General features: G+C 41.1%; 3 protein-coding genes across 4 annotated transcripts in view; 1 reads left to right on the forward strand and 2 right to left on the reverse strand.

Annotated features, from left to right (window-relative positions):
- Positions 1–2,201, reverse strand: part of LOC109478260 (5-phosphohydroxy-L-lysine phospho-lyase-like) — an 8,480-nt gene extending 6,279 nt beyond the window's left edge. For both annotated transcript variants that reach the window (XM_019779715.1, XM_019779714.1), the window contains exons 1-3: positions 2,013–2,201; positions 879–997; positions 159–318 (exon numbers count right to left, since the gene is read on the reverse strand). In XM_019779715.1, the coding sequence (XP_019635274.1) occupies positions 159–318; positions 879–997; positions 2,013–2,065 (332 nt within the window). In that variant the 5' untranslated portion in view covers positions 2,066–2,201. The remainder of the gene's footprint in view (positions 1–158; positions 319–878; positions 998–2,012) is intronic.
- An 832-nt stretch (positions 2,202–3,033) lies between these two features.
- On the reverse strand, positions 3,034–9,595 carry LOC109478259 (IgGFc-binding protein-like). The gene is made up of 11 exons (XM_019779713.1): positions 9,476–9,595; positions 7,938–8,110; positions 7,430–7,667; positions 6,907–7,040; positions 6,205–6,438; positions 5,729–5,850; positions 5,310–5,459; positions 4,823–4,987; positions 4,287–4,483; positions 3,564–3,698; positions 3,034–3,331 (listed from the first exon to the last, which is right to left on the reverse strand). Exons 1-11 carry the CDS (start codon positions 9,549–9,551, stop codon positions 3,210–3,212), a joined length of 1,746 nt encoding a protein of 581 aa, XP_019635272.1. The 5' UTR covers positions 9,552–9,595; the 3' UTR covers positions 3,034–3,209.
- A 1,578-nt stretch (positions 9,596–11,173) lies between these two features.
- The window catches only part of LOC109478264 (testican-2-like), a 38,430-nt gene continuing 23,548 nt past the window's right edge, over positions 11,174–26,055 (forward strand). Inside the window, exons 1-2 of the mRNA XM_019779720.1 lie at positions 11,174–11,286; positions 11,372–11,515. Of these exons, the coding sequence (XP_019635279.1) occupies positions 11,284–11,286; positions 11,372–11,515 (147 nt within the window). The 5' untranslated portion in view covers positions 11,174–11,283. The remainder of the gene's footprint in view (positions 11,287–11,371; positions 11,516–26,055) is intronic.

A 26,055-nucleotide genomic window follows, 5' to 3' on the forward strand; every position in this document is an offset into this window, starting at 1 on the left:
CTCTCTCTCTCTCTCTCTCTCTCTCTCTCTCTCTCTCTCTCACTCAGTTCTGTAGTTGTGAGCTGTAGGACACTCTAGGCACAGCCTAAAAAAAAGTCACCAGATTATACCTTTTGCAATTGCAATCAATGCAACAACATGACACATGAATGGCCTACCCAGAGTTGACGAAGTAGCAGACAGACAGTTTGTCAGGGAGTGTAGCGGTGAGGCGCTTGGCATACGTCACCAGGTTGTCATGGAGAAATCTGGAGTTTGTGTTCAACACCGACATCTGCTCTGTGCATGCCTTAACAACTGTAGGGTGGCAGTGGCCCACTGAAAAAAACATTTAGCAAACAGTTCAGATATTCAGATATCTATACAGCTTTCTGCTGCCTGCCCTATGACCATTCATATAAATGTAGTGACAACAAGGCTACCCTCAGCAAAGAAAAGGTTTAAAATTGTTTCCTTCTCTAAGTTGTCTGATCCAAACTTACTGGGCTTAGTTGTCTAAGCAGTATATGCCAAGCAAAACAAAGAAAATCTGCTATCATTGACGCACATCCTCCATACATAGTAACGTGCTAAGTAATACTATTCTGATCTTTATAAAAATAGGGCTAGAGGTGCATGTACATGATAAATAAAAAACTGTCCATAATAAATCTGCATACACCACAAATAACCTTCACCTTTGTGTACATCATATTGGTTTTAAATGACTGTCAACTGCTGTCAACCTTTTTAAACTTGCATTGCATTGTCAATTTACTAGTACAATAAACATTCCACTTCAGCCCATAATGGCTGCTATTGTATCATGATTGTTTTGAATAAACCCTACATTTGGAGAGAAAGCCCTCAGACACAATAGGTGAAAAGCTGCTCCATACCATGTGCCACATTGTTGATGCAGTCCAGATACTGCTTCCCCTGTTCATCATACATGTACTGTCCCTCTGCACGGACGATCTTGATTGGGTTCTCCTTGAAAAACAGCTTACAGGAAGGTCTGGAAGAATGGCAGGAACAGATAACCAAGGTCATTTTATAGGAACGGTGCACATTTTATTATTAAATGATGAAATGATTCTTTATTGACACAACAAAAAAGTACAGGGACTTTTGTATGGTCTTCTACAACTTACTACTAAATCAACAGGCTGGAGAATACAATGTATAACTTGTAAGAAAATGTATAAAACTAAATCGTCCAAGCAAGGAGGTTATAACTTATAAGTGGACCTTGGTCAGATAGTCATTTTCACCAGAGTGAAGTTAGATAATTTAAGTGCCTTTCCCAAGGGAAGGGCATGTTCAACCAGGTGAGATAATTGCCATCATAAATCAGGACAGTGGAAGGACAAATGTAGAAAAAAATATCCTCCAAGATTGCAATTTGCAATTGTTATCTTGGTATTTTCTTTACAGGACTTTATACAGGCCCTTTTCTGACAGCCTATCTTTCCAGCCGACCTTTACCAACACCGTAAAAATTTCACCGCGTGTGGTAAATGGGCCTGGGCGGGAGGGCAAGACAACAAGCACCGTAGAGATAGCAGGGAGCTCACGGTGGCCTGGTCACCAGGCTATATGACGCAAAATCAGAACTCCCCGCAACACCACAACGGTAGAAGAATGTAAATGTAAGATATACGTGTGGAAATGACACTGCAGACGTTGTACATTGTCCAATCCTTGGCAAAAAGCCCGATTATTTATTTAGAATTTTGCAGAATTGCGAAATCCTTGGGTCGGGATCTGGGTCAACCAGCTGAGCCTGTTGTGCATGTTTACTCGTGGCGGGCTAAAATTTTAGGCTTTTGCAACTTCAAAACTACAAACTTCCCAGCACAAAATATACCTTCCAGACAAGGAAACAACATAAAGCTACACGCTAACCTAACTTATTTTCAAGGACTTCAGAGGATAAAGAAAAGCGACCTAACGGGACTCCGAGTGCGCGGCGCGGGGCACCATCCCGGGACCCCTCACTCAAAGCTCCGGGCGGGAAGCCTGTTACTCACCCGTAGTGCTTCAGCCGCAGCTGCAGGGTTTCCTCCTTGGGCAGCGACTCCATCGCTTCTGCTCGAAGTGTACAGTTCAGATCACAGTTGATATTTCTGACGACGTTTTAGCACGTAGGCCAGCCAACGCAGGCGTTTTGCCCCCGCAGTTCGGGACGGCTCCGAGGTCACAGTTGTTGTTTGGAAGTGACGTCAGGGTAAGGCGAGTCACGTGGTAATAGAAGAGTCCACTATTTCTACAGGATAGTAAGATTACTACACAAGACAAGTATCAATCACAAAGGGCGTGAAAAAATTATATATAGCTATCAAATATCTCATTTAAAACTATGAAATATATACATGAAATAAATTTGAGTACTAAAGTTTGAATAGATTTCTTGTTTCTGGTGAATATAAAAAGTTCTCACCACAATGTTACCCATATCTAAATGGATTTGTCTAAGGCTATGTGATCTCCAGATGTCCCGCGAGTGGTGTGCAATGAGGCCTGTGCATGGTAATCCCCTGCCCCTGGTGCTGAACCCCCATCCACCAAACTCACGACGAATATGAAAGAGGGCACCAACGTTATAATTGTCTCTGGAAAGAAGCAATTCATAGATAGCGGAAGGTCTTAGCAGGACAACTTTTACGTTGAACATTGAACCTTGAACGGGGACATCGTAGGATGTCAACAGGGGAGACAATGGGTTCTTCTTCTCCACTCGTCCTTGTCCTCCAACTTTTACGTTATGACTTAACATTACCGGGACCTATGTTATGACGTTAGAAACATTTGATTTAAACTTTATGACGTTTGTCACAATTAAATAGAGTACAGGAAAGGGTGTAAAGCGTGCAGGAATACAAAACTTCTTTGGTTTAACACAATTCAGTTTTATTCGTGTCTCAGTGCAGTGTCTTATACATATACATTGCTGAAGACTCGATTGGCCTACTTATCCATCAAAAATAATCCAGAGACCATTATGTTTCAAATGTTGACAAAATTCCAAAGCCAGTTGTCGCCTTCGTTCATACTCACCTATCTAAAGGTGAGTATTGGCTTCTGGAAATCAAAGACGTTAGCTTTATTCAATGTTGACAGATCATAGTTCATTAGTGTACAGCACTGTTTAACAACGTCATAGAAGATCATGTGAAGTCTCGCACATGGCCGCAAGGTGGCGCTGCTAGGCCTGGCCAGCCTAGCTCTCACTGCAGACGGCGCTTCTCCTTCAGGTAGATGGTTGCCATGGCAATCACCATGATGGAGCCACAGGCCACAACACCAACAGCCGCCACCAGGTTTCCGTAGGAGTACCTGATTGGTGTTTCTGAAAAAAAAAACGAATACATGCATGTCGAGTGTTATGCTAAAATTATGTAATACATTCCACATGTTGTTATTGCAAATGTTATGTTCTAATTATAACAGTTAAGGCTACTTTTTTTATTGTTCACACATTAAGGAAGATAGTACAACACAAAGTGGTAACGCACTCAGGTAGCTAAGACGAAGGCTACTTGTGTACAAACCATAATTTATTCCCCTCAGATTTGACTTACCGTACTCCACAGCTGGCTGGGCCTCCCTCTTAGACCTCTTGATCACGCCGAGGGTGTTCAGAACCTGGTTCTTACAGTTCTGGACTTGCTGTTCCACACAGACCTTGTACTGTTCCCTGTCGTCATAGCAGGTACCTACAGAGGTTAGGTACAGATGTCGCAGGTTTAGAAAAACCTCAATCATCAATATTTATTGATGCAGGCATCTACCACACATCATTAACAAAACTGCGCCAAAGTTTCTTGAACTTTATTCTTTGCTTTTTGGCCACCTTTAACCACACAAATACATCGGATGCTATAGCATCTCTTTTGTTTTGCAATTGCATATCCAACCCTTTATATCTTAAGTTTAGATTGTGATCCTCCTAGTAATGCCACCGATCTCCCTATAGATTATAGTACATTGAGAGAGCATCTATAGTAGCCTGAATACAAGAGCCGTCCATTTTTCAGCTTTTGTTCCCTTCTGGGGTCGTTAACAATACATGTACTATGATGTGATTGTTGGGAATCGTATTGTAGTACTTTAGTTTTTAGAGATTAAAGATATTTACTAGAAAGAACAAAACCGCTTCATTATCTCCGGATCAGCAGCCCAGACGCGTGAAGAGTCCAAGGATATTGGTCAACGTCGACCACGAGGGACGAACGAACACCAAAGTGCTAATTATAACCAGCACCTGATATCTTATGAGGCTGTATGTATGGAAGTACGCTCACCGCTAGCAATATCCTCGTCGATCAGTCCGTCGCCGTCGTCATCAACGCCGTTCGGCAGCTCTTCGTCCACACGGCCGTCACAGTCGTTATCCACGCGGTCGTTAGCGACGGGGTTGGTGACGCTGCAGAAGGCGGCGATCTGAGCCAGCCTCAGCCCGCCTGGGTAGCCGTAGGACTCCGGCTGAGTGTAGCCATAGCTGCGGGGGAGTGAGTGGATTGGACACGTCAAACGTTACTTGTGAAACAAGAAATTGAGGATTTCACACCTCCGTGAAGAGTTGGAGATTTCTTGTTCTATTCGTCATTAAGAGTTTCGTAATTCTTCTTGATTCTGTGCATATGCCACGGCCACATCCTCCCATCCCGCGGGAGACCATTTTGACCTCCAATTTGAAAGTGACCCAGCAAGCGTGATGTAAATTGGAAATTCAGTAACCTGTAGACTGTGTACCCGATTAAATTATGCCACACAGACCCCACCACAGCTCCTGTCCATTCACGAATACCCAATGTTGTGCTGTAATCCAGTGGCTTACCTGAACAGACCGAAGGTAGCGATGGGAGAGATGTGGACAACTCTGTGGGTACCTCCGGAGATGGTCAGCAGTGTGGCCTCGTAGTTGGTCCCGGGAACGGCGTGCCACACCGTGTTGCCTGGCAACACTTTTCCATCCAATCGGAGACCAGCTTTGTCAGCTGCCCTGTGAGATGGAATTGAAATAATATACAAATTATACACATTCATATGATGATCTTATACCTGCGACTTTCCTTTGGTTTGCTTCGCATAACCATTGCACAGTAGATACAACCTACGTCATAGCAGACACCTACTCTTTTCGATATGTGGTGAGATATTTAATGTGCTCGAGGTGTGGCTAGCTCTCCTCAAACAGGAGGCCACTAGCTTTGCATCCCATCAGAGGATGTCCCTAACCGAAGAATACGAGTGCGATGAGGAAATATGTGTAAAAGCAAATTCCAAAGGGCACACAATGATAGGTTAAACGTGTAGAAGTTTACCTGATGACCAGGTTGACGTGGTGAGTGGAGATGGTGGGGTCGGCGATCAGGTCCACGGTGGCGAAGGTGTACTCGGACTCGAACTGGGCCACGGGCGGGATGACCATCATGAACGGGTCGGTCTCTGTATTGTCGACCTTACCAGTCTTACTGCACGGGGGTTAGAAGGGCGCATTTATACTGAGTATCAACATCAACATTGTATAGCTCTGAAGTTATATGTTTAACCTTAAGTATATGTGTAGATTGTACTAGATTAATGAGACTGTACCTATTAGCTACAATTGTTGTACACTTTTACTTTCGTTAGATCTTTCCCTCATAATGCCATTAAATTTGAGCTCCAAATGACTAATTTTGACACAGGACTCAGGAGTGCTATAGTACACCATGTTGGAGTTGTTTGTCAATGTCCCTACCTGTACTGAACCAGCAACACCGGCTCGTTGCTGGTCACGTGCCTGTACTCATTCGATGGGACATCAAACTCCCACCACTCCCCGGCGTTCAGAGTCATCGTGTTCTCGTTGGTCACAACAACCTTGGAAAGACAGACAAAGGTTTCACCGTGAGGATTTTTTATAGATATTCGAGAAATTGGCCGAACAAAAGTAGTGTTTAGATAGCACATCTGCATAACGCTCTACGCCTAGGTGAAACCCGTAACGTATTGTGCATGGCACTTGGGCAGAACGTCTCGTTTAAGGTCGTATTCGTGTATTTAAGAATGGCATCCCGTCTATAGTTTCAAATGTTGTATCGAAAAAGATATCGTCTGCAACGGGCAAAATTCTGACGCAACGTTGACCAAACAGCCAACGAAAACCGCGAAAAATCCGGGTTTCATGCATGCGCAGTACGTTCTGCCAACATGCTTGTCTAGATCTAGACCTACCTGTGTGAAGTCCCTGGCGGCCACCACACGGAACAGGTCGCCGCCGGTGTGCTTGGTGAGCGGCGTGGTGACGAACTCCTTCCCCCAGGTGTCCACGGGCGGGATCATCTCCACCACGTGGTCGCCGGTGCCGGACTGCCCGTTCCCGATCACGGCGAACAGGTTTCCGCTCAGCACGGACACCGGCTGGGTAGCCGTGATCCTGGAGCCGGTCAGGTCCTCGGTCGACTGGACCTGCACACATCGGCAGATAGAACAAGCCAACCATTAGACTTCCTACTTGCTATGTGCAAAGCCTGGTCCCACAAGGTGTTGACAAAAACCTACGGAATGCATTCGCGGAATTTTTTAGAATATATTCAACTCGATCGCAGTACTATACAAACAGCTAAGCCCTGAGGTGTCGCCAAAAACACAAGAAATTGGAGGTTTAATACTTCCAGGAACTATTTTGGGGTGCCGTGTCCTTCAAGTTCACCCCATTTCCCTTGTCAGACCATCAGATCTCCTATCACTCTATGTTCAAGTTCACCCCCATTTTCTGTGTTTGACGTTTTGGCTTCTCATACTTAACACACATACTATCTCTCATATCATTGTATCTTCTTTTTCATGCGTGTTGTTTGTATTTGCAATTAGCCCTCGGGTATGTACATGTATTTGCAATAAACTTTCACAATTGAACATCATAACGCGTCGTACCTGGAGTGTTTCAAACCGGTTGAGTTGGACGGTGAAGGGCTGTCCTTGGGCGTAGTTCTGCCCGTCGAACGTCACGGTTTGGCTGGGATAAATGGTGACTGTCGTCCCGTCACGGATACCGGCGATTCCAAACTCTGCAAAAACAAACGTATAGTTTAAACATCCGTGAAGTACCTACAGTTTTTGTGAATTTCTCTATGCATTTTCCAACTGCCACCTGGCCGAGAGACCGCGTCGCCCTAAGCTTCCCACTGACTCTCGGTCAGTAGCTTCTGGGACGTGTCTGATTCTGTATGACTGTAGTCATCACTTCCTTCCAACTTGACCTTAAGGTCAATCGGCTGTAACCACTCCTTCGTACCGTATCTATTGCATTCAAATACCAACTGGCCTGTACCTTGACCATGGGGGCGTTCCTTCATGCTGAATCATTAAATGTAGCGAGATGAAGCCCATGAAATAAAATCCACCGGATGAAATAAAATTCATTCATTCATTTATTCATTCATTCATTCATTCCTACCAGACGGAATGTCCACAAATCCCTCTTCGTTCCAGTTGCGCACGATGGTTGTGCAGGGGACGTAGTACTCCATCCCCATCACGTCGGTGGGCAGGGCCAGGTAGGCGTCAGACGAGGCATGCTCGGCGAACACTCCGTACACCACGATCTCCACATTGGAGGTGATGTGGACCGCCTTGTCGCTCTTCTGACTGCCGCGGAGCTCCACGGCCGCACGGTCCAGTTCCACCTGTGTCACCTGTTAGAACAAAAAAATCGGAGATATAGCAACTTCAAGTTCATTCCATTTCCTGTGCCTGACCTTTTGTTTGACCTCCTGTCGCTCTGCCTGTCAATCCTACCCGAACCATGTGCTGTCAACCTACTTTGCCCGGACAAGCATACACACAGACCCTGTAACTTTTCCGACCCCGGATGTACCTCGAAAGAGAGTGAAGCAAAGCTCTCATATTGTCAAACGAATGGCTAATAAAATAAATCTAGATATCCAAACTGAGCGACAACTTACGGAGCCATAGGAAGCTGTGACTCCGGTGGTGAAGCCAGTAGAAGGGAGTGAGATGGTCACGCTCGCCCCGGTCAAAGACTGGGTGGTGATGAACAGTTTTGGGTTGTGTAGTTGCCTCTGGAAGTTTTCCGGAAACGTCAGGATGAACTCAGTGCCCTGGTTGTCTCGGTAGGCTAAAAAAAGAAAATCACATTTCTGTTGTTAACCAAGGAATATTATTAACATCGTTCTGTAAATGCGGTATGGAACAAAATTGTTCGCGAGGAGATGACTTCGCGACAAAAAGTTCTTCGCGAATATCGCGAAGCTAAAACTATCGCGAACAAAAATGCATTTACAGTAGTATGATCAGCATACAGATCGCGAAAGAAAGGTGTCCTTGATTGTATGTCCGTTGTCGTTTAATGATTAACATGATGTGTCATATTATTGTTAAACAGCTTATGCCCAACTTTCGAATGTAGGATTATAAAAAATCCACAACTTCCAGTAAAATATGATACTATACAATTGAATAAGGTAAAACGGAAGGAAATATTGAAAAAATTTAAGCTTTTAAACTTTTTTGTATTGTAAGGGTTTTACAAGCATTAGCGCCCGGACACTTTGCTCTATATGCACGCGACTATGCTGGGGTCAGAAGAGAGGGTCGTGCCTGAGTTTCAGATTATTAAAAAAAACACAAATTCCATCAAAATGTGATACTTTAGAAATGATTAAGTTATAACGGAAATATTATTGATCAGATTCAAGCTTCTAAACTTTTTTGTGTGGAAAGAGTTTTGCAAACATTAGCGCCGGGACACTTTGCTCTATATGCACGCGACTATGCCGGGGTCAGAAGAGAGGGTCGGGCCTGGGTTCCAGAGTCAGTGGACACCATAGTTACCTGTGCAGAAGATGACCCTACAGATAACCTTACAGCGGAGAAGTGTGTACCGAAGTAAAGTTTGCAAACTAAAGTACGATCTTTGCTCCTGCGTCACGTGTCGGCACTGATCAGGACAGCCAACATTTATAGCTACTGGTAAAGCTTAAAACTACCGTTTTCCTGTTCACTCAGGTATAATAGGCACCGTCACATCGTTTCTTGTGACCAGTAGTATCAACTACATTGATTCAATACTAGTATACTACAGACAGTACTCTAAAACAACATGAATTTTAAGTTTGTCAATACAATGATTACACAGAGACCAATCAGAATAGTGACTATAGCTACGGAATGTTATGCCAAACGAATCGTACTAAAAATACATTTATGTATTCGACGAACCTTAATCTTTGAACATTTTTAACACAATAGTATATTCCCTTCAGTTTGTTCTGAGCTAGAGAGTTTTGAGCTAGCGATTTATAGTGGTTTATAACCTTTGAAAGAGGATGCTGCGTTTTACCACACTGATTTAAGTCCCGGACTGCGTATACAACAGTAAAGTGTGCGTATACAGCCTGTTTTCCAACCTTTTCTCAACGACATAGAATCGATTCCTGATCGGGACAGACAAACGTTTGAGGATGAATTGAATAGTTCTTACCAAGACTGCAGGTGATAACGGCAGCTAGGGCCAATAGAGGCACTGGGAACCGTGGCACAGGGAACCGTCGCGCCATCTTGGTCTGTACCGGGGACTGATGTCACATATCTGTGGCGCTCAGCTACACACGCAACGTCACAGGTCAATGTACTATATTCTCAGATAAGCCAAACTTTGTAGTCAAACGATCATATTTACATTTCATTCACATCTTAGCAACACATTTTTAGGTATCGAAAAATGATGCAAGGTGACGTATCGTAGTAGTGTGTGGGTGTGTGAGTTTGTCTTCTTCATCTCTACATGTGTCAGTCCTTTGTTTATGGTATTTAATTTCCTCAAGCACACATTCTTAACCATTCCATTGCAGCAGGACTGAGGTCCCAGACAGTTTAAACTGATGATGCCCGAGAAAAAGTATCTATATTGGACCATGATGATTAGATAGTGCGATGGAACAGTCTCTATGAACCTTGATATGAAGTCTAACTTTCGTGGCCTAAGTTCACGTCAGGTGTGTAGTTTTGCGGCGTGGTCACACACATAGGATCAAAGTACGAGCTGCGCCCTTTTCGGTCTGTGTTACTTAGAAATGATTACATACTCTTTCCGCCTACGGGTTGCTCAACGAATTTTTAAAGATAAAGAACGGGTATCAAACATTTTACAAATCCGTTCATAACAGTGAGGGCTGTCCTGTTTCAGCAACGTTAGAGATGCAGTTCAGGGAAAACCTGCCAGGGGACCCAAAAGTCCATCACGCCAACAATTCAGTAATTTCATGTTTGTTTGTGAAAGCATCGTTCATAACCGTACACGGTCACCGGGTGAGAACCTACCTGCTCAGTTCGTAGCTAGCGTTACTTTTTCTGAGAGCATTTCAGTACCCCCATTCACAAGCGACACTAAGCGGTTTTCTACAAGACTGCAGAGCATATACCCATCTAGAAAACACTAGTTAACATGACTTGGACTTTTACTCACTCCTATGCAAAGGACGCAAGAGAAGAATCAAATCAATTTTTGGCATGCAGCTACTCCAGTACTGGAATAAGATAAAACATTCAGAAAGAGCTCAAGAATATCTAGAATCACTGGGGCATAAGTATATATGTCAGATCAAGGAGGATCAAAAGAAGTGCTTGGTCAGATCAAGGAGCTCGAGGTTCAAATGGTCAGATGAGAGCCACTGGATGAGAGCTATCCCCTGATTTTTCTCTCTCAAATTATCAACCCTAGGCCTTTCGCCAATTTCGCCAAATTATTTTTTTCCTGAAAAACAGCACAGAGTGAAAACGTACGCGTCTTGGGTTTTCTCGCCCCAACATCTGCTTCAATGATGTAACGGTGCGTCCAATATTATACAACACCTAAACTTCAACAGCCAATCATGAAATGTACAAGTGATATGCAAGCTCCAAATTCCTCTGAACCAATCGGTGTCGACCTTCCGTAATCTGGGTAATCCGTTCGACCAATCGCTCAGCAGTAGCTACTCCTGCTCTAACACCGTTATTAGGAGGTATGACTTTCCATTCTCTTGTATTATCCTTCTGCTTCACAGTACACAATAAGTTAGAGCACATAAATCAGATACAAAATCATATTAAAATGTATTGAATATATTTTGATTGTCAGTTCATGTAATATAAGATTGTTTTGTGAGTTTAACTTATTATAAAAATGGTTTGTTTTCAGGTCATTCCTGTACGTAGTAGCAGACGGCCACGGGTTTGACAGCGAAAGCTGATCATTGTTTTTCTGCGAATCTGGCACATTGACTGACCCCTCCGCCCCAGTCAGCTACGATGGTAAGGGTTGTCTCCTGCTATCAGTCTGTTTTGTAGAACCATTAGCAAATTTCAGTACTTCTCACTGCACACATCTTTCCCGTAGATGAGAACGGCAGTGGTGTGCGTTTTGTTGGCGGCGCTGGCGGCGACCGACGCCGCGAGCTACTACAAGAGGCACCGGCACCAGCAGGGCTCCAACTATGCGGACTCTGTCGGTCGGGAGGCCTGGGACGTCCAGCATCAATGGGTACGCTTCCCTTTCAAGTCGTTTTAAATTTAGTTCAGTTCGATTTCTTCGAAGGATTAATTTCCGGGTTGTATAAAAGCACATCAAGGAAACTTACGAATACGTATCAATTTTTCGCATGAAATATGAAAATTTCTGAAAGATGACGTCCCCCGTCATATCAACTCATAAACTTCTTGTACACCAGTCGTTTTGACGGGCTTATTACATAATCAAAAGGAATCATGGAATGCGCTATGTTATCGTAGCAATCTGATCTGTTAGCACAAGAAAAGAGCCCTTGTTGTAAGATCCATGCCTGATCCTTTAGCTAAGCAATTACAGCCAGACAGTCAGAGATACCGAATTACCAACCCAGCCCCCGCCAGTTTGCTTTTCTGGACAAGTGGGGACGGTCCATTAGATGCTTCTATTTTGGGTGGGTTAATGTCCTTGTTTCTATGCAAGATTGGGCTATGTTATTTAGATGCAAGGCAGATTGTCAGAGCCTTTGTGGCTTTGCCTGAAGTGCAGGTTTGGAAAAAAAAGGAAAACGAAGTGGGAAATGGTCGCATGTAATTTACAATAGGAATGATATGATACAGCCACAGATTTAGATTGTAAAAGGAGGGAGGGATATTATTATCATGGTTAGTATTGTTATTATTACATGTGGTGTTCAGTTGCTTCATACATGTATAGAGGCTCGTCTTTAACTTTTATTCAATCTTTTTATACTTGCTCAAACCACAACATGCAATTTGAACAATGACTTCAATAAACCTTTGTATCTTTGAATAGTAAATAGAAAAATGTAATTGAAATAGATATTAGAATAATTTAAATTAGATGATTTGATCAGCTTTTCTTCAAGTAGTAGGCATGCTGTTTGCGTGATTTTCTTCATTTTTCCCTGATTAGAAAAACTGTCAAAAGTTTGTGTTGATCATTCAGGAAGGTAGCTTGACAGCTCAATATACCGTATGATGTATGTGTAACATCTGCATTTGTGTGGCTTCCTTTGAGCCTTCAACAATATTGACCTGCCAGGTTACTTACCTAAACAAGTCATGAGCCACCAGCCAAATTGACGGTCAAGGTTTGAATGATAGCTGCAATTTCGCACTTACAGAGCCTGCCCAACTGCAGATCGATTCAAGTTACTTTCCCCAGCTTCTTGTTCAGACAAACGATGGCAGATTGGGATATAACTGCTGAAATTGGCCAATTCCACAAACAGTCTGTATGCCCTGCTGTCAGATAGCCTTTCAGTGTGAGAAACCTGCTACCCCGGTAACTGTTTTTGCTGGTCGAAGAGGGCAGGGTTAGAGCGCTATTATCAATAAACATGGCTGGTGACTGAACTGCACATCAGATCATGCTTGGCAATTTTCTACAACAAAAGACAGGGCAACTTGAGCTGGAATAGGGTTTGGACTATCGACCTCTTCTACGCTGGTGAATAATGTAATAGAAGACGACCTTGCACAAATAAGACACTAGACAGCACTGGGAAATACTGTCTTTTAAAGTAAAGTTGAAAATGGGGTGTTGGCCATATCGTGGTGTGATATAAATGCTATTGCTACTACATGTACATCTGTACCAAATTCAGCATCTTTCTCTTTAGCTACAATGTTGTTTTGAAAGAAATTCTCTGGTACACACTCTTTTATTACCTCTGGTTACGGTGGTACATTGTATTGTAGATATTTGAAGGCAGTAGAGTTGCAGGAAGGCAGGGACAGATTATGTAACTGCAGATTGACAAGAGGGTCAAGTTGAAAGTCACAATGGTCTCCCTGCAGGCAGGTAGGAAGTGAAAGGTACTGTGGAGGAACGGAACTTGGGGATTGCATGTGCAGGACAGTGAATAACACTGAATAAAACGAGAAATGCACAACAACCCTAATTGCTTTATGGAGTCATCAAATCTTCCATTTCGTGTTTGTAGAGAGCTTACAGCCCTAGATTTGGATTGGCTTGTTTTCCCCAGTAACACTGTCAACATGCCCACTCAATTCCTTGTTGCCCAGCCTGACTTCCGTTCCAGACAAGCTTGGGAGATCTTGGCTCAAAACCAGAATTTAGATGAATGAGGGAGAAAAATGAATAGCTGGGTTAATAGGTTTGGAAATGGTGAATAGTTCGAAAGGGCCCTGGATGTCACCTTAGTCCTAGATGAAAAAGAAGCCACCCGGTGGAAATAAGACTTTTACAGAAGCTAGAAATTTATGCTGCACAGAGGTTTCCTGAGGTTCAAGGTTGGGGTCAGCAGCCCATTTGATGTCAGGATGGCTTCAACCAAGTATTCTTCAACCAAGATTTTCGAAAGGATTAAAGGATGCAGAGAAAATATTGAGGCCTTGCTTTAGATAAATAAAGGGGCCAGTTTTCAGAAATGATGAAAGGGTAATGTTGGGTTGTACAAGCCTACACATACCACAGGACTGTATGTAAAGTAACTGAGGGCAAGGACCAATAAAAAGCTCACAATACATACAATTGGGAGATTAACAGTGACCTTAAATGAATCTGTAAGTAATTTAGCCATACAGATGTGACTACAGATTGGTTTTAGGTGCACAGCTGGGGTATTGTTGTTTAAGGCACGGGGAATCCTTGTACCTGTACACAATGTACACCTGTGCTAATAGTGTGTGCCATTAAGGCCACCTTTGTCAGCTTAGTGGGAATGTTTAAGGACCCTGTGAGACCAAACAAGTGAACCATGTCCTTGGACCTCCAGTCATGAGGTGAGAGAGTGTTTCTCTAAAGACAAGACCAGAGAAAAGAACACTGACAATATCCACTGTCATCTGTATTGTACACACCCTTGGTTTTAATAGAGTCTGATATCCCAGTGTATTGCATTAACAAAAGTGGAACAAATGAAAACAATGCTTGAAATTCATTTTTGAGAATCAGTAAATTGATCCACGTAACCTATATCCTAGATGCACAGAAAAAAAAATGTCCACAACATGAAGTCATTTGTGTCAGCAAAACCTATGTATTTACATATCATCACTGCTTGGTTGGTGCAAACAGATAGTCTGTACATTTGAATCAGATTCATAATAAATCAGCACAATTTTTCATTCCCCTAAATCCAATTAACCAGCTTTTCATCAATAATGCATATCAGCCAGGTTAGTGACCTTAATGTCGTGTATGAGTCTTTTGTCATCATTAAAAGGATTTTTTTTAATGTAACCTAATATTTGATGTAATGATTGACATCAAAATATGTATGCCTCCTTGAAAAATCATCTTCTTCTAATGTTGATGGACTTTGGGACTTAATTAACTGATATCAAAAACCTATACTAATAAAGGATATTTAAATCTGTTTAGACATTGCAGTCGTATTATATAAAGCCTAATAGAGGCAAAGTCAATTTGCTTTGTTGGTTCTTGAAGCTGTTGTAGAATTTCCTTGGGAGCATGTTAGCCCTTGGAGCCCAGAAGCTGGCCTGTGTACTGGAAATGTAAGAGTAGGCCCTGGAAACAGTTTTGCATCCAGGCCATCTGTATACCTCCCTGCCGACAAAGGTCTCTCTCAATTCAATAAAAGACGGAATGCGTCATGTGTGGCTGCCGCAACAGTTCTCATAAATCAATGAAATGGAATCAGTGACATTTGTGAGTCATCCTATAGAACAATGTACAGTCCTAAATATCAAAATTTCTTCTGGTGGAATACTAGTACTATCTTTATCACCATAACTTTCCCAGTAGGCTAATGTATCTACATTTACATTCAGAGCAATTGACTCTGACTCTTGAGAGATTTCAGGTAGTACTTTACGTCTGATAAAAGTGTACAGGACTTATAAAACTGCATTCCTTGTTACCTACATTACATCATCGTTATCATCTATCATCAAACGATCTTGTTCACAAATGCCTGTAAAAAAGACCGGACATGGTGATTAATACGTACATTTATGATAATGTTGTTACAGTAGCTTTTTCTTTTCAGATTATAGTAGCAAACATGTCATTTAATGAGTCATAAGGAGTCTTCCTAATCATGTTGATAGCAGTTTTAGGATCTTGATATTGTACAGTCATTCTCAGACCTGATACATTCTCCTACTTCTCGTAGGAAGCGTGGGGAAATCAGAAAATAATCCCTCCACTGGGTGGAAAATAGATAAGAACGGGAAAATCAATTCTGAAGACAGCTAAAGAAGATTACGCCTTTTCAGTGGCCATGAAAAATTTATCAGGTATGCCAGGCGAGAGAGCGTGGATTGATCTATGGATGGTAGTACATTGATTTCACATAAAACTGTTCGATGGCATCCAGCCTAGATGAAAGGTTTATTGCAGGTTATGTGATGACTGATGCCTGTCAGGGGCTAGGTCATGCCGAATGTGGGGAGTCTCACCAGATTTAATGACTCCCAAAAGAGGGGTCACTTGCAACTGAGTGGAACCCACAACATTGTGGTTTTTAAGCAATATGCTTAGGTGCCAATTTACGGTGTGAAGAAAAATGGTTAATTTGGGAATAAGAATTTTTCATTCGGTTTTTCTTCATGCAATTTACCTCAGGGTGAGAAAAGCCAGATTTTCTATGTCAGATTGATGATTCTATAAATAAGTGGCCCAATATTATCCATGATCCATTTCATTGACATATAGAAGCATTGAATCCCAGTAAAAAGTGCGTCTTCCTCGTGAAAGCCACTGTTTAGAACATTGGGAAACTGTGAATTTATAATGCATCCCTGGTTATGGAGCGTGTAACAACAATCATGAGACTGGAACAGTTACACCTGTGTTCAGACAATCCTTTTATTTGTCATGTTTGTTCCAGAGTCCCTATCCCTATGTTAGAACATTGTGGTGTGGGAACCTTGGGCTCTCCCCTCTAGAACAGTATTACCATACTTATCCTCCAGCACTGAAGTAAGACTCTCAGGTTGTCATCAATCAAACACAAACCATTACTTCATAATTACCTCTGGTAGACCTGAACTTTCTAAAGCCCCTCATCACACATGGATGGGCCTGTGATGTCAACCTTGTAGGTGATCCTCAAGGTAACTGTGTTGTGCTGACTCATCAACAAATCAGGCAGGAATGGCCATGTTTACCGATAAGACAGCTGGTGGAGGTCACTCCACTTCCTACAGCAAGAAAAACAAAAACAACATTATGTTGGCTGTTAACATTTATGGGCTAGAGCATAGTGTAGATCAGCCAGATCTCCTAACTTTTAAGTTTTATGAAGAGATTTGTACTTTCCATTTTATGAAAAACTCTTTCATGTTCATTATATTACTAGACTTTTTGTTACTCATTGGTCACCACATAACAAGGCCACTCCAAGGTTATGGGTTACGTGAACCAGACTGTTTTGGGTTTTTGTGTCTCTTACAAACTACTGTCTCATCAAAGACAATCAGGGCTCCCCTGAAGATTCACGATGTAGTGATATCTGCATTCCATGGCCATCCCACGCTGCTGCCTGGGGAACTACCAACAAACTTGGCAGGGCTCTGCAGAGACAAACAGTTAATGTATGGAGTCAAGGCCTTGGTCTTCAAACAAATGTATGGAATTTGGTAACTGCTTGAAAAAGACTTCCACTAAACCTTCTGTGGCAGTAAGTTATGAAGGCCACCTGTGAGTTAAGTGTGTTGGAAGTCAATAAACCAAAATGGCCAGAAAAGGCAGTAACATTCAGTTGAAGTACTCTAACATTGCTGTGCTGGTTGTACAGTGTTTGATATTAAGGGCAAAGAAATTTTACACGTTAGGATTTTATAACAGTGACCATTCTATAGCCTGATAAATCAGTACAACTGAGTCCAACAGTTTGTAGAAATTTCTCTTGAAGATAATATGCCCACGGTACCTATAATCCAACTATTCAAAGCTCATGCGATGTACCTATCTTGGATGAATGAAACGTGTTGGTTGCATTACCACCCATATGCTAGTCAATGGAAACACCTACGTGCTTGATGGTATTACAAGTGCATTTTGAATTTTTTCATGAGATTCAGAAACATCCCTAATGCATTAACATAACATGGAATTGAACGACTCACTTTTGATTTGGCTAATGATTATCAATTATTTAAAATCAAAACAGCGTGATAATGCCTTATCAAGGAAGGGCATGCAGGCCCCATGCAATGGCGGTTTGGAATGTCACAATCACTGTCTTATCATGGATCATTCTTGGAAATTCAAACTGATGGTGAAAGACACTGAAATTCTTGAGGTCATGCTGTTGTATACAATTTTATTGTACAGTCCAAAATTTTAGATGCCTTTGGATTAAGATTTAACATCTGTGTCCATATTATCACCAGGGTCCATAATATCGCCACCTTGAGAAATAGTGTGCTTAAAGATATTTTTACTGCAACATACCCTAGGTATGTACATTTGATGTGTGAAGGAGTGCATACCAAAAGTATGTTGCAGGAAAAATATCTTTAAGCACACTATTTCTCAAGGTGGCGATATTATGGACCCTTGTGATATTATGGACACAGATGTTAGACTTTAGTTTGAATGTAGTGATGAAACTACCTTGTTCCCATACAGTCCAAATATAGCTCCCGTAAATTCAGGTCACTGCCCCCTTCCTGGCTACCCATATGGTCAGGACAACCCAAAACGTGTTTGAAAAACAAATTTGTTGTGTACAGATTTTCCCTGCAGCTGCAAACAGCCTTGACATGCATGTATACTCTGTCTTTTCCTGGGCTGTAGCCGAAATAACAACAGCCAGATGGTTGAAGTGCGGCGACAAACCATCCATTACTTCATTCATCTATTTTTAAACAGTGTTGTATGATATCCATAAAGCAAATGTGATATTGGGCCTTCTCCAGATCTCTGCAAATTAGAGGAAATTGGAGACATAAATAGCTATGCAACATTGAATTTGTGAAATGTGACTCGGGAGAAAAATATGAGTTGGGAAGAAATGAAACCATTACTTTGTGCTACCCATCATGGCACACTATATATCTAATTGTCAGTTAACTTCAGAACTGGCAATTTGCCCATTTCGAGTCATTATACATAAGTCCGTGCCCAGTTCTCAACAAAGGTTTTTCATACTCATAGCGTAGGGTTGAGTACAGTCAAGGCCAACAATTGCTTTTTTTGAAAGCCATTATCTGCTGGTTGAAAGACAGCATAGCAGGTGCAAATTACAATGTAGGACTGTGCTATTGCTAAGTGGAACACTGTGTGCGAATAGAAAATGTATGGCAAGAAATCATGTTGGGTTTGCTTAGGGATTTATCTTTCCAATCCCCTTGTAACTCAGTGTTACCATCAAAATATCAGGAGCATTCAGAATCAGTCTTTCTCCGATACTAGTACAGATTAAACTGATAGAAATGCATCTCAGAGTTATAACTTATATGCAATGGAAAGGTGTGCATGAATATTCATTGACAATTCCATCTGCCTTGAATCAAATTCATGATGTATTTTGTAGTATCTACATTGTAAAAATTGGTGACAAATGTTGTATTGTGTACATGTATTATTTACGAAATTAAGCAGCTGGATAAATTCTCAGAGAAGAGTCAGACATTTCATAACATCTACTAGCAGTATGATCTTTCATCAGTAACTGTGAATATTATATTTTGTTATTTGTATATTATGATCATAATAGCAATGTATACATTTGTAGGTATTACACAAATAGAGATATGATATCAATTAGTTAAAAATTACAAATATGTTTAATGATGAAAATTTTATAACCTCATAGATTTTGCAGACCAGGAAATACTTGTAAGACCTTTACATGAAATTCTGGTTAACTTTCAAGCAGTTGGTATATGTCACAAGATTATAGTGGTCAAAACATTTGTACTGATGGCATCCTGTATTCTCATGATATTATACCCACATGGTTGATTTATTATTTATGATATTACTGACACATGTCCCAGATGGAAAGGGGTTTTTGGAATATGCAAAAAAAGTGATTTGGTCTAGATCAATATCAATGAAGTGGCGGTAATTATATAAATGCACCTATATTCCATGGGGAGTTATAATAGCAGAATATACTTCTGGAAAATAAATTCCCTACTGGTATTGGCACTGGTATGTTTTTCAAAAAAGTTTTACAACAGTGTAAGTATTACTAATCAAATGTTCATGGTTTATTCAGATTAACATGTTTCAGTAAGTGAAATTTATGTTAACTAAAATTTTAATTTTATATTAATATTTAATAAAATAAGAACATTAACGTGCATTGACTTGTACAATTGCACTGTATATTATTGTGAGATGGCAATTAATAGTGCTCCTTCAGATTTAATGCATTTTCTAAAAATTTTGATTTCTGTTATTTTGTTTTCAGCATTTCACACATTTCTTTCAAAAAGAAAGGCCCTAGCACTCTTTCTCTTGGATCCAATTGAAAATCTATTCAAATGTGATTAGATTTCTATCGTATTGCTATTAATCCAAAGAACAGCATTATTCCTTGAGCACATTCATGGTATAGATTGGTTCGATGAAATTGTCAGGGAGAGCAATGGCCCAGCTAGAATGTCGGGTAATCATTCCCAACGTATTGATTTCCACCTTAAAGTGAGAAACTGGGCACTTTAACATGCATGGAATGGACAATTCCCCCACCCATTGTTGTTAAATCATGATTGTGGGAAGTGTGAGCATCGGTGTACATAAATACTTCATCAACACATTTAACCTTGACATTGACAGTTATTCAGGGTATGGAACAGAGTCAACAGACAGAACCATTTGTCAACATCATCACTTTTATCAAAATGTATGTTCAACATTATCATATTTCCATTTGAATAGACATGTGCCTTTGGGAGGACACTGTGCAAACTGCTTGAAAAAATTCACCGGAATTAGTTATGCAGTTTTGTTTAATGGCCAATGCAAAAAGTGCCTTTCAATTCAAGTCTTATCAAGGATTTTTGAGAGTGGAGAGTATGGGTCCTGGAGCCACAACTGATGTGAGATCATCGTATGAGAGGGCATTCATGGGATTGTCATGCATGTGTCTTGAAAAATTGAGCTATATCATTACGGACAATACTGTCTCTTAGATCCTTGTCAGCAATTGGTTCTGTCACAGCCTGCTTGAAAATTCAGAGATACCAAAGTCGTACAATGACGTACAATGAATGTGGCTGTGCCATTACACAAAGCTAGTGGTAATGCCTGGATGTTTGTAGTCCAGAGCTCATACAAGTTTTGCACCCCCCAGTGCACATCTGTATTACATGGTGGGTTAATGATAATCTGTGCCTGGGGGACGGTGGGGCCTTTCCGTAACCTGACACGACCTTGGTAATCACCATACATCATATAGTGTTGCCCTCTTGGGGTCCATATTGTTGATGCTTGATGGTTACAATGTGTATCTGATTTCAGAATTTCATACTGAAATACAAATTCTTAAGATATGTCAATCTCTCTAGAATAAATCAAATATGTGTTTCTGATGGTACAGATGTAAATTTTGACATAGATGCATTAACATTAAAATGCATTTAAATCATTCGCTTGGAGCTTTTGACCTCAATGAAGGGCATTTTCAAGAAACATGATCATACCCAGGTAGATTTTTCCATTACCGTGTTTCCTAAACCAAATCATCTATGGCTGTGTGTTAAAGGAAGCATGGATTAGAGTGCTTTTCAGTCAGATCACAGAGATTTTCCTGTGGATTTAACAGTTATCATTAGATGTTGTTTGGGCATTTTCTAGTCTTAAACACATCAACATGACATGTGTATAAATAGAGAATTTAAGAGACTCAATGTTAACAATGGTATTCAACACCTGCCTATGCAAGATGATTTAGGAAAAGGTCAGATACAGGTCTTGACGCAGTGTTTATGAAGCCACCTCAATATGATGCAGGGGTGACCTGACATTTTGAGAGTACGATAGGGGTTGTGGGTTGGCATGAGGAGACGCAATTATAGAGTAAGTCAGGAGAGAGACCTGTGTGGATGGTGGAGTCACAAGATGTCATACAGTCACCTCTCTGTTAGAGTTTGACCGTTGAGTTGGAAGCAGAAGCCACATATTGAGCCCAAGGTTAAGCCTTCGGTTCCTGCAGGATTTGAATTTGACAGTTGTGTATATTAAGAAGAGTAACAGCAGGATATAGAATTGATTCAGAATACAATAAGATGAATGCATTTGAAATGCATGAACAAGCATATTTCAAAGGGCTTAAATTTCACATTTCCAGAGGAAGCATGCCCCAGACATAGAGCATGCCCCCGGAGATCATGTGTAGTCATGGAATTGAATTTGAGTACTAGTATATAAACCAATGACATTTCTAAACTGCCAGTTTGGAGGGAGAAAGAAAATCATTCTTCACCAGTTACTATAACCCAGATATAAGAGCATTAACATGACAAGGCAGCAGAGATGAAAACGGAAATCTCTTTGTATCCCTTGTTACCATTCACTGACTACAACCTTTTCTCTGGCCACTGCACTCAATAAACACGCCAACATTCACAGTAAACACCCTGCTTTCCAAAGTCCCTGACACAGCACTTTGACAGGAATGTTTCATAAACATGGTGCTCTTTAGGCATTGTGTTCCATCTCAGGTGTCTCTTGTCACACCTGAGAAAGTCAGGTATTAAGTGTCATGGCTATGGGTGAAGAGAAAGGTCAGATCATCCTAGTGGTAAATACCTGCTAGGTTGTTGCTAGACTGAGAGAAAGCAAGTCCTTTCGTGACAAAATACGTCCTTAAATCTGGGGAGCATCTTCTTTTAAAGTCTGAGTACCACATACTGATTGTACATGTACATGTATGTAAGGGGGTGGAGTACACTGCCTTAGTAAAGCCGAGACAGAATATCACCTAATGCTGGGTTCTTTGCATGAGCTTTGGTACCTTCTGAGTCAGACACTGATAAAGTTATCAGCATGCACAAATGAGGATGTTTCGAAGCCAATAAGTCATACACTACTTTTAAACATCTCAGGTAGAGCTTCTAATGATGGATATTATGGATAATTGGTGTCAATTCTCATAAACTCACCATGTACCCTTAGACTGCCGTATATAAAAGGTAAAAGAGATTTACTAAATGCAGCAACTGTAATGACCAAATGAGTCTTGATAACACTGCTTGTGGTGATAATTAGGGTACTTAGTGGAATGTGGAGAGTTTTTACTATCTTTTTTTTAGACAAGCTTCCCCAAGATTAGGATAGTTCCTTTTGTATAGTATCAAAGGAAACATCTGAAGATGTACCAAAATAGTTGGTGTGGAATTTTTCAGAGCTTCTTTATCCACCTGGAATCTGAAAAGTTGTGGCTTGACGTTACTGTCCAAGTCTGACTGAATGATAGATGATACATGTAGACTGTGGTTGTAAATCAGCAAATATCAGACATGCAAGGACATGTAATCCCCTCTGGTCATTGTTTGATCATGCTGAAGACCTGACAATTGGTGATTCTCCAGTGATACTAACCGAATAGATAACTGTAATTTTACGTCCGACATGCCGTGATCAAAGACTGCCATTGGCTTGTCTATTTCAGTTCCTATTTGATCTCTCTGTGTGACTATGAGACATGAGTAGCTGTGCGTTCGATTCAGGCCCTCATTAGACTCAATACCACCAGCAGTCTGTGAAACAGACAGCCATAATGGCCTTTGAGGCACCACAAGGGGTATGTTTTGACACCACATACAAATAATAGACTAATGTTTGTTTTCCCTGCAGATGAGACCAATTAGGTGATGAATTTACGGCAGACCTCCTACATCAGTAGATAATCAGAAACCCTATTTAGCTCATTGAATATAAGTAAGTAGGTCAATTAGCAATTAGCATGTTACCATATGGTCCTCCTCACTCCCCTGTAATCCCAGCCCAGCAGTCTCCCTAGAGAAATTGATACTTCGTGGAGAACTGAAGAAAGTTTCTAGCATGTGAAGATACTGGGTACTATTGCTACCTGTATGTGAAAGAATTTGTAAATATTGTAATGCAAAGGCTGTGGAAGACGAAATACATTTTATCTCAAATTGTTCCTTTCATAGCAACGCTCGAAATGAGTTAACTATTCAAACTTCTACAATTTATCCCAATTTTACTAAACTTACAGACCAGGAAAAAACTATTCTTCCTTTAACTTCCCAAAACCCACTAATTTTAGAAAAGGTGGGACATTACGTCTTCCATAGTCTAAAAAAGAGAAGTCAAACCCCTTAGACATAGTTTTAGACATGTAGATTATCATTTTATCTTACCTTTTATCATGTAGATTTTTAGTTATTTTATACTACGTTTCATTGTCATTGTTCTTTTATGTTTGTAATCTGCAATTAGCCCCCCGGGCATGAATTTGCAATAAACTTCTATTGAGTCTTGACATGTTCATAGTAGTTTTATTCTCCCAGTTTCTGTGGTGACCTTTTATTTCAACATCACAATACCACATACACAAGTTTCGTATTCCTACTGTTACAGTAGTACACAATTCTTTCAACTGCGAACTGCAAACACTGCATAAAGCGCAAAAAAAAAACATGTCCCTGCAAAAATAAATGAATTTACAGCAGTGTTTCAATGGCATAGCCATAGATCCTTGAATCATACTCAGTGAGAAGAGACAGAAGTGAGAAGAAAAACTCCCTTCAATGAATCATGGGAACCTAATGTTTTTGTGGAAAGGTTACAGTTCATGCATGGCTGGCAAGCAAGTTGTTTTTGTCCCAGTGTGTTGTCAACAAGTCGTGGACATGCACAATTCATCAGAATGGGGGCAAACATGAAAGGAATTAGTGACATTCTGAATTCCTTCTGCCGTCACTGGTTTTCCTGTTGACAAAATCTTATACCAACTAGTAGGCTCAGTAGGACTCAGCAACAGCAACCATTGAAAATAATGTTCTTTGGACTTGTAACTTGTTTAGATTAAGTTAGATAAAGGCATCTCTGTTAATGTAGTCCTATTGAAGAATGCTATTTCTTAAATTCAGCTTTCTAGAACAAAAACTGTCCTTCTGTCCTGAAATTGTTCCTGTTCCGAATAAAAAAAATTTTTCTTAATTCGGATATACATGTAGTCAGGGTAAAAGGAAAATCTGTGATTCCTGACTTTACAGGTCAATGAACTTTGGTAGCATAGAGCTGTTATAGAAGCTCCCTTCTAAGACTACATCTGGCTCAGTTTTGTGTGCTAACTGCCCTCCATGTATGCTCAAGGGGTAGAGGCACTTAACCATGTGATTGGCATGTTGACATGTGGTCACACATGTACATAATCAATCTGTTTAGGTGTGTATACTTTAATATAATGTATACTACTTGGTGGATAGAGCACAGAAAATGTCAGTATGTTTTGCTGTTATTGTTAAAGGTCTACTTCAAAGTTTGTAATGACTTCTGGGAAATGTGCAGTCTTCAGCTCCCTGAATTCCCCCATGACTACCACCATATTCTTACTGGCTCCATACATGATGATGAGAACTTCTTGTTATCCTCTGTCCTGTTTGACCGCCTGTCAGTCTGTCTGTCAATCACCAACGTGCTGTCAACCTGCCACATGTCTGGACAAAAAGATACACAAACATGAGTATTGAGCCACTTTGTTGGGCCACTATGAACTTTAGAATGAAGAATGTCATATTACATTGCTTCTGGTGATTTCCTTTCACGTCCGTGGGAGGAAGTCTGAAGTTTTGCGAACAAAGTTCAAGTTCCAGCCAACTCAGAATTGGTTTTTTGAGGTAATGTGCTACATGCCCTTTAAGGAGCCAGGCAAGCTTGAAGTAAACAAGATGGACCAAGGAAAATGGAGATCTTTCTAAGGCCAACTTTCATATATCATTACTATGACCTCTAAACCCAGACGGCCTCACATTTCACAGGCAAGTGGCAAACATCAATACTGGGAAGGGGGCACATGTGGGCATGTGTGGGAAGTCATCAATTCTCAACACAAGGGGTCAATCAGTAATAACTCAGGCAGGGTGGGCCAGTCAGTGGTATTCTGTCAATACATTTACTTTTGTAGAGGTCTAACTAAGCACGCTATTAGAACGGAAACCGAATGCGACCTCAGGTCGGAGGTCAGAAGTCATTTCCGTGCAGTCAATTAACTGATTTGGTTCTGCGCCCCAAATACTGACTATTACCCCGTGAAGGAGGTCAGGACCTCCGGACGGAGTGTTGTGATCGGCTGATTTTTCATGTTCGCAGTCAAAACACTGGGTTCTCTTTGTGTAATCGGCACGCAATTTTATACGCCGTCTGCGGGCATGCCCGTGTTGATGCACGAATGTGTATTTTTGCCGTTGCTGCTTTCGCGGTCAATGTAATATTGCAGACGCACCCCTACAATTACGAGGCGAATTGGAATGGTCCAGAAAAACGCGTTGTTGGGAATAGCAGTGGGGGGGGTGGAACTTCATGCAGATACGGGGTGGTTTTGATAAGTGGTTCCAGATGTTTTTGCCCATGCTTAAGAGATGCCAGGTTTTTTTGAAGATGTTCGCAGCCAAAAATGCATTCTTCCGTACGTC

This window comes from Branchiostoma belcheri, unplaced genomic scaffold, assembly GCF_001625305.1.
Source record: "Branchiostoma belcheri isolate BF01 breed outbred unplaced genomic scaffold, Haploidv18h27 scaffold43, whole genome shotgun sequence".
Taxonomy (NCBI): Eukaryota; Metazoa; Chordata; class Leptocardii; order Amphioxiformes; family Branchiostomatidae; genus Branchiostoma; species Branchiostoma belcheri.